We start from the raw sequence: 14,092 nt of genomic DNA, 5'->3' as shown, positions 1-14,092 counted from the left end.
TCGAATAAATACGGTAATTCAGACAACGAAATGACCTCAGGAGCGCATTTATAGTCCATCTGCATATTAATTTATGGGAGGAGGCAAGGCGGGGTCAGTGGCTCGTTCACGTGCGGTCAATCTCACGTTGATTGTGATTTATAAAGGAAAGGTGCGCAGGACCTGGCTTACGACCGGTTTTATACATGTGAATATTTCTGTGCGTAGGTACTTTTCGAGTTTTGGCCGTACGCCATCTTCTGGTATGAAAGCTGCGCAATCCTTTATACATGAGGCCCCTGGTGTCTGGATAGAATAAAAGCAAGCAAGGTGTGATGATCATCACAAATAACACAGATTTGTGGCTGGGTGGCATCTCAACATGAAACGATCAGTGTCTATATCTCTCATTTATAGTCAGATCCTACTAACGTAAGGTATTTGGTTGCTTTTCAAATTGGAATTGAACACGTGTCAGGTTTGAACCAAATTTTATTTTCTTAAAGTATTGACTTAAACGCATTTTAGCAAGCACTACAACTACATTTTACAATGGTACAATCTGCAGAAAACACTGTCATACCTTCAAGAGTATAGTTTGATCCCTGTCAGAAAGAACTTAAAAATAAGTCTTAGTTGTATGAGTAACAACACAAAGCTCATTTGCAACTTTGTTTACGAGATCATTTGAATCTGGAACTTTTTATTTTTGTTTATGTCCTTTAATGCTGATTATGCAATGCCTCCAGCCCAGATTAACCTAGGGCTTTGTCATGCAATTTGTCTTCAAAGTACGAAAGAAAATGCTTTCATTTAAAACATTCATTTTATTTTTGTAAAACCGTTACCCTCAAAGTATGAATTTAATCGAAATTAAACAAAATTCTCAGATTTTTTTTGCATTGGTTACAATTCATTTCACCATTAAAACAAAATCATGTTCATGCTGTTTATCACATTTTCCAGTGAAACTACCATTTTGGGAAGCAGCCTCACACTTCCACAAAGTCATTTTTGTTTTTTAACATTGTCGTCTATTTCTTTGGACTACCATTCCTGTACAAACCTTGAATGCAACTCACTGTCAAAACAACCCATTTGATCCACAGCACATGGAGAGCTGGTCTGAAGAGTAAATGCAATATGTATTCAGACACTGGTGAATAATCGAGTGAAGATTCTGGATGTTTTTTTTATTTGTTGAATTAAGGAGTCTACCATTCAATTGGCCTCCTACTTGGGAAGGCAATGTACTAGATTAATCATTTATCTATACATATGAGATAGTGAAAGGTTCTTGGGTGGAGAGGTCAAATGCTCACTAGAAGCAAAGTTGGTTATGCTTGTACTTTGCCCCTTTCAAGCCTGTAATTGGATCTTGGCATAAAGCATGTCTATTTGTGATTGGAAGAAAGACTTAAGTTCCGCCCTCTTGGCCTTCAGCGTTGGAGTGAGTAGGCCATTCTCAATGGTGAAAAGCTCAGAATGGAGGTGTAGGTCCTTTACCTTTACAACAGAGAAACACAACAGGTATTAGACACAGTTTTACAAACATTACATGTTTTCAGATTGACCTTAAATCACAGAAATCTGCAAAATATCTTAAACATCTGTTTTACTCTGTGGCGTTGTTCTTTTTAGACAGTGATCATCATTTATATTTGTGAAAGCGGCACACATAATTTAAATGATCAGTATTTAGAGACCCTGACACAAAACACTCGCCTTCTGCAGCAGTTTTGTAAACCACAACATTGCTGGACAGAAGTAGTTTTGAATGAGGGGATCTACCACAGAACAGTGCTGTAGGTGGATTATCACCCCTTTTCGCTATGGCCACATGAGGACTACTTTGTTGTGATCACTCACCTGTTCAAATGACTTCAGCCCAGCTTCTCTGCCTAATCTAACCATGTCTGAGAGAATAGCCTTTTTGACTTCCTGTTCAGAAAAGAAAAGGTTCAGTACTGAGGTACAAATGCATTGTTGAGCATTCTATGGCACATTTGTTAAAACAAATGTTTATCGCGGTATGTTTATATATAAATAAACATACATTTTGTTTATATACATAAACAATACATGTTTGTATAACAGATTTAACTAATCTGGTTATTTTGTTCTATGCAATGCAGTGCTTAAAAGCATATGCACATATTGTTTCTACTTAAATAAGTCATAATTTCTTCGTCTTGGCAATGGAAAATTGTAAGCAACTATACAGTATCTATAAAAGGTAGCTACAGAAGTAGAATGTGTGACACACGGGTAAGAACAATCACTCACAGAGCTTTTGCACAGCTCCTCAAAAGATCCTTGTACTCCCAGTGTCTGAGTGAAGACAGGCAGGACCTCCACATCAGGGACTACAATGGCTACTAAACTAGACTAGAAAAAGCACAAATCATGAGTTATTTGTGTGTGTGTTTGTGTGTGTGTGTGTTTGTGAATACAGTACCTGTAGACTGTCTCCATGTACAAACAGTTGGGCCACAGGTGCACTGCGAATGTAAACATTCTCAATCTTTTCCGGGGCAATATATTCTCCTTGTGCCAGCTTAAAGATATTTTTCTTGCGGTCAATGATCTTCAAAACTCCACTCTGTTAAAATGAGAGTGTGTGTGTGTGTGTGTGAGAGAGATAGTTTATATGTGTGTATGTAATTACAGACACCAAAGAGCAAGCTCACACAGGTCTCTAATGGACCAGGTAACCTGTTCAGAAAATGTCCCCTGGAGAAATTAAAAGGCATTAATTGAGACGTAGTCGATCAACTAACTTTCTTGTTTTCTGCCTCTCTGTGTCTTCCTCACACACAACACATATTCTCCCCACCCCCCAACACACAATGGTTATGCATTGTACAAAACAAAAAATTATGTCCAGTTTCACTTTCCACCACTTTCTTGCTCCCTAACATAATTAACATATCCCATGTTGCGCCTACAGTGCAGTAAAACAAGTCATTAACTTGACTAATGACCATGACCAATGGCTTGTCCAGAACTGTTCTCTGACATCTGCGATTGGCTTAACAGGCCAAGAATGTATATGCACTCAATGTAAGGTTAATGGAATTCAATTTTCACAGTTCTATTATTTATGTTGCAATACCAACAGTCAAATACTACTACAGTACATGCACACTACAGTCTAAGCAGATTACATTAATGTAGTACTTATGTTGGGGTCATGGCTTTAACTCTTGAACAGTGTGGCTTGTCATAAAATGTCATTTTACTACTGCAAACAGCAATACATGATGCACCTGTGCAATGCAAGTCCAGTACTAAGGAAATATGTAATTAATCAAGTCTATGACCTACTCTAGTCATGTGAAAATAAGTTGCAGTCCCATTCAATCATGGAAATCGTCTTGTAAAATGATACTGGAAATAAGTCTTGAATTGTTTAAACAACAAAAATAAGTTTCAGAAAGTTGAATAAAAAAGTTAATTTAACCAGACTTACCGGCAACCATTTGCCAATATCTCCAGTGTGTAGCCAACCATCTTCATCTAAGGCTTCTGCTGTCTTTTCTGGATCTTTAAGATAGCCCTTGAACACGTTTTTACCTTTTATGCAGACCTGAATAATTGGTGAGAATGTGTTTTGTTAAAAACTTCTTAAGAGTGGTGATAATGTAAAAAGGTTTCATAAATTTCTTCTTAAGGACAAATCAAACAAACATTTTGACTTTTTCATAACAAATGTCTCGCTCCAGCAGGTGGCTTGGGTTTAATAGACAGGTCACCTTACCTCGCCTTCACCATTTGAAGAAAAGTAGTTCATCTCCTCAACGTCAACCAGTTTTACAATGTTGCAAGGAACAGGTACACCAACATGCCCTGTATGAACATGTACCTTCTTAGAAAGTTCCTCCATACATTACAAACAACCATCTGTGTTCCTATTAGTAGTGACCTATATTTATATTTCTGTGAATCATGATTCTGATATGTTGTGTAATTTCCCCCAAAACTTAATATTTGTTAAAAAAGATTAAACAAAATAAGATAATGTTATTTTTTCTATGGGTGACTGACCAGATGTGGCATCCCCTGGCATGGTAAAGCTGCAGGCTGCAGTGCACTCTGTCTGGCCATATGCCTCGAAAATCTAGAAGGAGACAGCTCAGGGAGGTCAGTGGGACCAAGTTGTCAGGGTAACTCAGAGATTAATACCGCAGGGAAGTGATGCAATCTCTGCTCTCTCTGGAAAACACTAAGGTACTTTACCTGGCAAAAACTGAGATGTTTTCTTTATAGTAACAGGACAAATAAACATGCCACTGTATGATGTTTTAACTTAAGGTGAAGTATATAGCATGCCAAATTCCATATCTCTTCCAAATCTATTTAAAATGTGCATGTGAAAATGTTGGCTTAAGTGTATGACTAATTTGAGACTCTAGTTACCTGACAGCCAAGTGACGCCCTAAGGAAGTTAAGGACGGAGTGAGAAATGGGCGCTGCTCCTGTCACCATCACACGCACTCGTCCGCCAAATGATTCCTAGGGAGACAGTAATTCTAAAGGATTTAAAATGTTTTACTGACTGTACTCTTGCAATTATTTTCAGATTTTCTGTAAAACTGTTGGTAGTGTTACATTATGTTTTCCTCTTGCTTTTTAGAAACTTCTTCATTCTCAATGTTTAATTTTCGCATAATTAAAGTATGACTCCATGTATACAGGAAGACTGAAATCTACCTGAACTTTGTGAAAGATTAACTTGTCCCATATGCTGTCATTTCGAATGATACCCTGCATCACTTCAGCATGCTTCCTGTTGACTGCAAAGTTCAACAACCATTTCTTGAAGGGAGTCTGTGCTCCACTTTGTACCTACAGTTGAAAGATATTCAAAGGTGCAGTTACAATTTGTTAATTATCTTTCTTCTGTGCACACAAAATACATTTGTTTTTTGACAAGGCTGCTTCCTCACCTTGTCATAGACCCGGTTGAGAAGTCGAGGCACTACAGGGATAATGGTGGGCCGTAGCGTTTTCATATCATCTGGGAGGAGTCTTATATCACCTTGGAAAAAGCCTACCTTGGCTCCAGCACCATACATCACAGTCTGTTGCACAAAGTTTATAACATTGTTGAATGATTAGGTTGAGGAATAACTACTAATAATGACCAATCTTTTGACTTCCAGCTCTCACCTGAACGACCCTCTCAAACATGTGTGCAAGAGGCAGGAATGAGATGCTGACATCATGAGGATTAGCAGCAAAAGAGCTCTGTGAAGAAAAATGGGCCACAAGATGTCACTTGCTATCACACACACAAAACAGAACATTAAACATCTGTGTAGGACAAATGTCACTGGTGTGTGGGTGACACTGGTGTGTAATCTGTTTCATACATACCTCAAAGCTTTTCAGCACACCGGCTGCATCAGCAATCACATTCTCATGAGTGAGCATAGCTCCTTTTGGGTTGCCTGCATTAAAAATGATCATTGCTCACATGATATAATGGACATTCATGTAACATAAATACACGCATGTATCTGCTTCAAGAAATTACAAAAAACAAACAATAAAAACCTGTAGTGCCGCTGGTGAAACATATTATACTGAGATCTTCTGGCTTTGGTAACTGAAGGGAGAAGAAAAACATTATTAAATGCATACACATGATTGAACTAATCGTATTCATTGTCTGGATTGGAGGATAATGTCTGTATTGACAAAAATATGGTTGTGTTTTTGCTCAAATTTCCTTGGAGAAGTATGGCCAATTTGTCATTGGAATTTTATGGTAAAATTACTTTTAAAAGGTTGACTCACAACTGGCTTTTGTGGATTGTCTTTTCCCAGGGCCTGATAAAAAAATGTTTTATATGTTTTGTATATGAGTATCAGATCATTGTAGAACCACAGAACCACATGTTCATTAACCCATACATGAATAAAGAGAAAGTACTTCACAAAATTACAGTGATCTTGAGATCCTGAATCTTTGGTGGTGTTGAAGTAAATTTGCTTCCCTGGTGTTCTGTCTCTTATACTACCAAGTAACAAGTGACTAAGAGTTCTGAGGCTTGATCAAGTTTAACCACAGAGTTAATAGGTGCGTTCGACATGGACTGCGGCTGCATGAAACAGCCGACGAGAGTGGCCGCTTGCAGTCGGGGAGGAGTTGAAAACGGCTCTGTGAAGTTGGACATTTCAGCTTCTCGTGGTTTGCTGCGTTGACGTCAGTCACGGCCGATTAAGCGCTGTTTGCTTACTTTACTCTACTATAATTAAACGTCGTCTTTCCGTTAGTGAAGAGGCGGAGTAAAACCTTTTCTTCCATACATTTTTTATTAAATTGAACTGTTTGGTCCGGATTGGAGAATTTGCGAAACTGGAGGTGTCCGAATATTACAAAACACGCGTCAAAGTTGTCGTGTGTGAGGCTGGCCAATCATGAAATAGCTGTGTCGTCACTTGAACCCGTACCGTGCAGTTGCTCTTGAGAAAATGCGCTCGGCTACAAAGGCGGCAGTTCTCGAATCGGCCTCACGGTACTTTGATGGCGACGTCACAGTGACGTGTCCTCGGCGCCGTCTCAAGTCGGACAAGTCCAGTCAACATTTACAAAACTATCTCCCCCAAATTTTTTTGTTCCATTCTTGAACCTGGCTCATACTACTAGCTTTTTCATATAATAGTTTTTCAGATTTTTGCAAAGTTTGAAACCAATCCGAAATGGGTAAACTAGCACCCCATTTATTCGCTTAAGTCAATAAATGTTGGCTGCAAATGTGCTCGCGGATTCTAACAGGGCACGAGCACAAAAGTTCACATTGGCCGATAGCCGATTTACATTGAGCTGAATGAGCCATAGACTTAATGAATGAGCACAGGGAGAAATGGCTTGAGTTGCCTGCCCTGTTGAAGCTAGTTTAGCAAATGGTTGTCACACATACTTGAAATGTTGTTAATATAGTTTATTCCCGTTATTTTAAAACATATTTGATTTTTCGTCAAAACGTTCATGACATGATGGCAAATATAGGGTGAGTTCAGGTAATGTGGGACATCAGGTAAAGTGGGACAGTTATTAATTTTGATGATTTAATATGTGCAAAACTGACATCCAATCACCAGAGCTGATCTTGACTTGTAAATACAACACTTCTAGTCACTATGCAGTGTTTTTTATTTGTCTGACATCATCATAGTAGGCGTGATCTGGCTTGACAAGAGGTCTATACAGAAAAAACGCATCGAAAGTTCAGCGGCATATGATCTATTTCTCAATGATAAGGCTGGCAAAGGAATTTAAATTAAGTTACAATGAGTACTATTGCAGCATACTGAAGGGGTTTAACCACTGATTGAAACACACACAAAAAATTGTAAAATAATGCTTTGTTAGAAAGAAAAATACTTTTATGTGACTGTCCCACATTACCTGATCATGTCAGGTAATGTGGGACAGCATTTTTCAGGTAAAGTGGGACATCTAGTAATGCTGTGTTTATGCTATAAAAGTAATTTTATTCGACAGTTCTCAAATGTTTGATACCAGTGCATCATACTGCACTTAAGTTCCCAACTAAATAACAACTTACACTGTAATCGAACCAGCGCTTTCAGACTCGTAAGCGTGACCGCTAATGCTGGGGACACACTAAAAGATTTTAAAAATGAATTTTGAACAGAATTTTATAACTGTGAGAGACCACAAACATGAGGACAGAAAATCCTAAATTGAGCCGTTTTGCTCCTACAGTGTGTGGTCACTCTTAACACACCTCACACCAAGGGAACATCTGATAAAATCTGCGGAACCATCAAGATAATCGGGACATGTTACCTAGGATTGTCGGAAGGGCCGAAATCGTCCCGATTATCCTGTGGTGTGTCCCCAGCATAACGCTAGTCCAACAAAATGCTAACGCAGTGGGACTAGCTAACTAGCACATAGACTGCAGATCACTAAGGTTTACATCAGTTACACTTTATGCCTATGGTATAAGTCAAACTCCACAACTAAATTAATCTTGCCACACCCTTGTACCTAGCATTGTTGTATATTAACTAATTATTATTATATTAGCAGACTAGGCTGACAGACGATGACTGTCCCACTTTACCAGACAAGCTGTCCCACATTACCTGAAAATGCTGCCTGAGTGAGAGAGGGGGTCATGTTATGTTTGAAAGAGTGTAGCTTCTAAAATATTGTGTATTCCCATTTCATTCCAACATGAAAATGTTCCTAAGCCCTAAAACGATTTACAGAAACACCACTGGGGCAAGTTAACAGTTATTTTGTAAGTCTACTGGAGCCTCTACCAAAAAGTGTCCCACATTACCTGAAATCACCCTATTATGTTAAGAGCGAGCATAGATTGTTGACATGTCTATCTGGAGCAAAGACGAAACAAATCAATAAACATTCTATGAAAAAGCTAATAGTATGAGCCAGTTTCGAGAATTGAACCAAAATTATTGGTGGAGATAGTTTTGTAAATGTTGACTGGAGTTAATAGAATAAAAACGACCAGAAAAGTCGGAAGTCAAACACGAAATGCAATAGCCTACCACCTACTTCCACCGGGGCCGTTGCTTCAAGCCGAGGGGCGAGGGGTGGGGGCTTGAGTTTAACATGAGCTTACAGGCAAGAACAGTCGTATCTGTACGGTGGCCCTGAAGTGCAACACATACCCACTTATATGAGTAGGCCTACATCCCCCAGATGAAAACACTCCCCCCCAAAATGAGTCAACTCCCCCTAAATAGGATGACTTTCTCATCTCCCCCAATACAAAGACACGCTCTCCCAAATGGGAAACAACATTACATTAACTCAGTGTTTCTCAAACTTTTTCAGACCAAGGACCACTCCGCCAATAAATAAAAACTTGTGGACCATCCAACTAAAGAGTATATACCCGGAACAACAGGCCTCCTACCCAGACCTGGCGCCATACAATTGTTAGCGGCACATGATTTTCTAAAGGATATTGTATTTAGCTAATTATGGTTTCTGCTAAGAAAAAAATAAAAGTTTTGAGACTGCTTAACAATCTTATGTTAATCAGGCACGGAGCCAGACGTTGTAAACATTCGAGCCCAAACCTAGGACGTATGGGTTTGATGTGATGCAAGATAGGGATTTCCACACTTAATGCAAACATTTTTGGCCATTATTTGAGAGCAGAATAGTTTTTTGAGCTTTATGTAAAATAAACAGCCGTTTTTAATTTATTGGTAAAACCTTGTCTGGTGATGCCATCACTCCGGCCCTGCTCCCATCCATCTTTCCTGATGTGTATCGTTACGGTAGCGCCGCCCGGCCCAGCTATCGGTAGCCTATCTGAGAAAAGGTTTAGGAAAAGACGGGTTATGGACCCAACCAACTGTATTTGGGAGGGGAGAATTCCCTTACATGGTCCAACCCGTGCAGAGTCAATGCGGAACATGTGTAGCCTACTTTAATAGATTAGGCCACTACTGACTGCGTTCTCTTCGTTCTGAGTTGTATGTTAGAAATGTCGCAATGATTTACTTGTGGCCGTTGCGGACCACTACGGGGGCAGTGGCGGACCACACTTTGAGAACGACTTTACAGGACTTTAAGCTCGCTTTAAGGATTCAACTCCCTAACTCGCTTCCCATTGAACACAGACTATGCTTGCATTAGCAGGGCAGTTGTGGTGGCGTATATAGGGGCCAGTTCTGGTGGGCCGGTCTGGATAAAAGTCCAGGGCCAATTTTTACTCCCAGTTCCTCCCTGCCCGACCCGCAACATTAAGTCCCCGCCAGCACCCCCCTGATAAAATATGTTCCCGCGGCTGTGCAGCCGTGTAAACTCGCCTTTGGGGGGAGTGAAGCTCGCAAAAGCTCGCCAAGGTTTTTGGAAAATTTGGCAGCCCTGCCAATGTCTTGCAAGAACGGTCTTGCAAGACCCCGAGGACGGAGAACGATTTGAGATTTCCCAGAAGTCATTGCAAGAACATATGCTACGCATCTAATGTCGTTCTCCGTCCTAGCGGTCTTGCAAGACCGTTCTCGCTAGACACTTGGCAAGAACTTTCTTCTCAAGAACGCAAGTATGTTCTTAGCGTTCTTCGGATTGATAAACTATAGACATGTCTATGTAATAAACAGCCATTAACTGAAACGGAAAGGGTAGGTACAACATTTTCGTTGCTGATTGGATGCACAGTAACTAACAGGAAATAAGAAATTGATCGACAGAAATACGAAATGCAATAATGACAGAGTTACGTGTACCAGGACAGTTGTTTGGCTATCAAAGCATGTAGCAAGTAGGCTACTATATGCAAAAGTTTAAATTGTGTGTTAAATGTAAAAATCGATTATCCTGGTAAACGTAACTGTCATTATGGCATTTCGTACTTCTGTGGACGATTAGTTTTTTCTTTTGAAAAGTCCTGCTTCCTTCAATGCGTTTTTAGCGTGCGCATACTTACTTTCCTGCTTCAAGTCAGCTGGGATGCAGTCGGCTGCAGGTGACGCCGGCGCTGCATGAAGTCGAACGCATCAATTGTAATGTCGTTTTGAGTTCATGTATTGTCGTTTCCCATTTGGGGGAGTGTGTCTTTGTATCGGGGGAGGTGAGCAAGACATCCTATTTGGGGGAGTGTTTTTATTTGGGAGATGTACTCATATTTGTGGGTGTGTTTTACAGGTTCAGGGCCACCGTATATCTGGCTTCCTTCAACAGAAATAAATATATCTTTCATACAAAAGCCTACACATTCCTATTTAAATGTCATTTTTCTGATCAAGCCTCTGTAGCATTTACTTATACAAAACAAAAAGGATTATAATTATTGCATGCACTAATTTATCTTTTAATCACATAAAATAAACAGAACTAAATACAGGCTCAATCAGGTCATTCTTCTACAGGGCCTACCTCAATATCCTTCAGTTGTAAGATGTCAACGCCACATTTAACTCCTCTTACAGTTAATTCATGGCCAAAAGAGTCCATAAGGATGATAGTTTTGAGCACAGAAATTTTGCCATCCTCACAGTTTTCCAAAAGTGTCTCAGCTTTGTCCTGTTTGTCGCATAGCACTGTGGAGATTACCGCTGAAAGTATCCAAATTTGAGTGAGTTGTAGTAGAGTTTGCTGAGGCAAAAAACTATAGAACAGAGTTATTGAATTTAAATATGGATTGATATTTACATTAGTGTATTATGCTTTCTGTTCTCATTTGTTAGTCTACATAGCAGTAGACAAAATGAAGTAAAAATAAGTTAATATAATAATTTACACCACACCAATAGAAGTTGAACAAGTGTTTGAAATGGCATTCAAGGTTTAGCAGGTATTGGTTGTCCAAAGTGTTGAGAATTAACAGAGAAAGAAGAGTAGAATGATTGGACTTATGATAGAGCTTTGGGGAACCACCTCTGTGTGTTTTGATTGTAGGTCACAATCTTAGTCACATCATTAACATAGGTAATGAGATGCAGGAAGTGGTATAGCAGAGGAAGAAAATTACCTGTTTTGATAATGTACTCAAGAGCTTCAGATCCCAGAGTGTCGTACAAAGGTACTGCCACCATAGAATAAGTGTAGCAAGCTAGCTCACTAATAATCCACTGCAAAAAAAGTGCACTGACTCATTGAAGCAATGTGACTCGTATTAAACATACTCAAACTTAATTATTTAAGTTAGATGAATGACTTATGATGCCACATCCCTAAAAAAAGCCTTACCTCTGGTCTGTTCTGAGCAAAGATGCCAATAAAGGTGTCTGGGGTTGGCTTCAGGCCCCTATGAAGCAACCCTGATCCCAAGTGCTCCGCCCGGTTAATCACCTTTGCATGGGGAAAAGTTTAAATGTCTTTGTGATATACAATTTGGACTTTTTCTTATAAATCTTGTTTTTTTGTTCTTGACCCCTTGTGCAATGTATTACATCAACTATTGATGTACCTGTTTGTATTTCAGCCACTCGTAGGGCTGCCCTGGCTTCCTGAATCCCAGACATGGTCCATTACCTGTGTAAAACGAAGATAACACTGGAATGTTCTTTTATTGAGTTATGGTCCTAAGATCATTGCATAATTTTTGCTCTTTGATATTGGGTAAGACGATATGTGACAGGTAAGAGTGCTACACAAGTTTGCCAACTAACAGACCAACTGGAGATTTCAGGTTGTTAAATTACATGATATGTAACGATGATGGACAACACAAGGACTTCTATGCCACATAAATAGGATATGAGCCACTCTGGTCAAGTAAGCCATGTTGTTGTCACCTGATACTTGAAGTCCCCTCTGAAATACTTCATATAGAGTTTTGGCATCATCATAGTAATATGATATCAAGTTGTCATCCTCCATCAGGGCACACCTCCTTGCACCATTCTGAGAGTAAAATATTGCTAAGTCATTCAGTAATATTAGGAACTAAAAAGGCACCTTTATCCACTTCATCCAATCCATCCTACATACATTAATACACAAATCATTGGTATGGACACAAACATTGTCAAATTCAACATGCAATTTTTTATGCTGTTCATATTTTCATCACACAGGTATTTCAGAGAAAGATAGAAAGAGAGAGGTCCTCCTCACCTTAATTCCTATGGTCTGGCAATTAAGATCCACCGCAGAACGCAGGGCTTTGGGTCTTGTGTTTAAATAGACCAGGACTGCAGCGCCGAGGGCAAACAAGGAAAAAATAGCCGAGGAGGGCAGAGGAGAAAACAAAATCTGGAAAAGTAACTCCATGCTGTATAGTATCGAGATCTGATTAGAGAAAAGCGACAACAGACAATATCTAGTAGATGCATAGTAGATGTATGTACAAAGTCGTTTGTATGTTTGTTTGTGTTCATGGATAATCATGTGTGGTCTGTCATAACCTCATAGACTTTACCCCATTTCCACATGCCGCACTGTAGCATATCAACATATGTTGCAAGTTTATTGTTGGTCTAATTACTTTTCTGTCTCTGTTCACACTACTTTTCCTGTTGCGTAAAACTATAGCATTAAATAGAATCCTAAACAGTGGTATTTAGATACGTTTAAATATAAATCTAATTTTACTCTAGGTAAAGATCGACACATGGATTGTAATGGAAAACTGGCCATGGCTATATTATTGTTAATAGGATGGTCATTCTTTGCTCTTGGCATTGATAAAACGTCATTGTAATCCAGAGTGAAAAAGTAATATCTTCAAGGCCAAATGCAGGTTTAAAAAGCATTTTAGGATCTCTAAATTGTGAACACATTACTTACTGTACTATTGTCCCTCTACTATATCATATTTAAATGTAGATTAATATGAAACTAAGTCAAATTACTGTTTATTTGGACTGAACATTCCAAAGCTTAGAATAAACAGTAATTGTCATTTAATTTGTTCAATTTAATTAACTTCATTAAAGCAAGTTTTAGAATTGCTAGGAACTGTACAGGTACTGTACAAAAGCCTTCTTAAACATATTCAACAACCACTCTGAAGCGCATTGAATTTAGTGATCTAGATTAAATATTATCTATTTTCAATTAAGTGTCTTAAAATGGAAGCCTCACTACGGTTGTATTACTGTGGGCTTTTGAAGTGCCAAACACTGAAAACATTGCTCACAGCTTACGGTAACACATTTGTTTGACCAGAACAGTCACTGTTATACTGCTAGTTAAATGTATCATTTATTTACTGTTATTCACCCATAACATTGTACCCCAACATCTCGACAATTTTAATATACATGTTTACACATACACAATTAAGTATACAGTTTCTTATTTTATGACCAATATAATCGCTGATATGCCATAAAACATGAGTTTCAGGTCTGAGCTGTCTGAATCTGTGTTTCTACCTCTATTTAAAAAAATCAGGTTTGGTGTATTTGTTTGACTATCAGTGCAATCTGTACTTATTTCACTGTGCTGGATTTACACATAAACAAGGCTCTAGATTGTCCTGCAACAAGTCACAAAGGATGCTGCCCTATGTAAACTTACCTGTTAGTTTTCAAATATCAATTAATGTCGGACCTCTGAGAAGTCACTCACTGCTCTGCAGGTGTGTGCTGATAATAGGTGTGTAGGACTACCCCTGCTTTGCTCAGTGACAGCGGGGGAGTAATG

The 14,092-nt window shown here is 39.0% G+C and overlaps 1 protein-coding gene across 1 annotated transcript; it reads right to left on the bottom strand.

Moving 5' to 3' along the window:
• Positions 1–29: 29 nt before the first annotated feature.
• Positions 30–12,734, bottom strand: acsl5 (acyl-CoA synthetase long chain family member 5). Its single transcript, XM_047032994.1, has 20 exons — positions 12,560–12,734; positions 12,238–12,346; positions 11,910–11,974; positions 11,690–11,791; positions 11,472–11,571; positions 10,877–11,055; positions 5,782–5,814; positions 5,539–5,590; positions 5,359–5,432; positions 5,152–5,229; positions 4,929–5,063; positions 4,693–4,827; positions 4,399–4,494; positions 4,027–4,099; positions 3,740–3,828; positions 3,452–3,568; positions 2,438–2,581; positions 2,266–2,367; positions 1,849–1,920; positions 30–1,485 (listed from the first exon to the last, which is right to left on the bottom strand). Exons 1-20 carry the CDS (start codon positions 12,713–12,715, stop codon positions 1,339–1,341), a joined length of 2,058 nt encoding a protein of 685 aa, XP_046888950.1. The 5' UTR covers positions 12,716–12,734; the 3' UTR covers positions 30–1,338.
• Positions 12,735–14,092: the final 1,358 nt, after the last annotated feature.

The sequence above is a fragment of the Hypomesus transpacificus genome, chromosome 13 (genome assembly GCF_021917145.1).
Source record: "Hypomesus transpacificus isolate Combined female chromosome 13, fHypTra1, whole genome shotgun sequence".
In the NCBI taxonomy this organism is placed as follows: domain Eukaryota; kingdom Metazoa; phylum Chordata; class Actinopteri; order Osmeriformes; family Osmeridae; genus Hypomesus; species Hypomesus transpacificus.
Note: the sequence above shows the minus strand (reverse complement) of the source record. Positions and strands in the feature narration are given on the sequence as shown.

Coding starts and splice junctions, on each gene's coding strand:
- acsl5 (XM_047032994.1), bottom strand. CDS start 12,715: ATGGAGTTACTTTTCCAGATTTTGTTTTCTCCTCTGCCCTCCTCGGCT. Junction 11,572..11,689: donor TTGCTCAGAACAGACCAGAG/GTAAGGCTTTTT, acceptor CTTTTTTTGCAG/TGGATTATTAGTGAGCTAGC. Junction 4,828..4,928: donor TCAACCGGGTCTATGACAAG/GTGAGGAAGCAG, acceptor TTTCAACTGTAG/GTACAAAGTGGAGCACAGAC.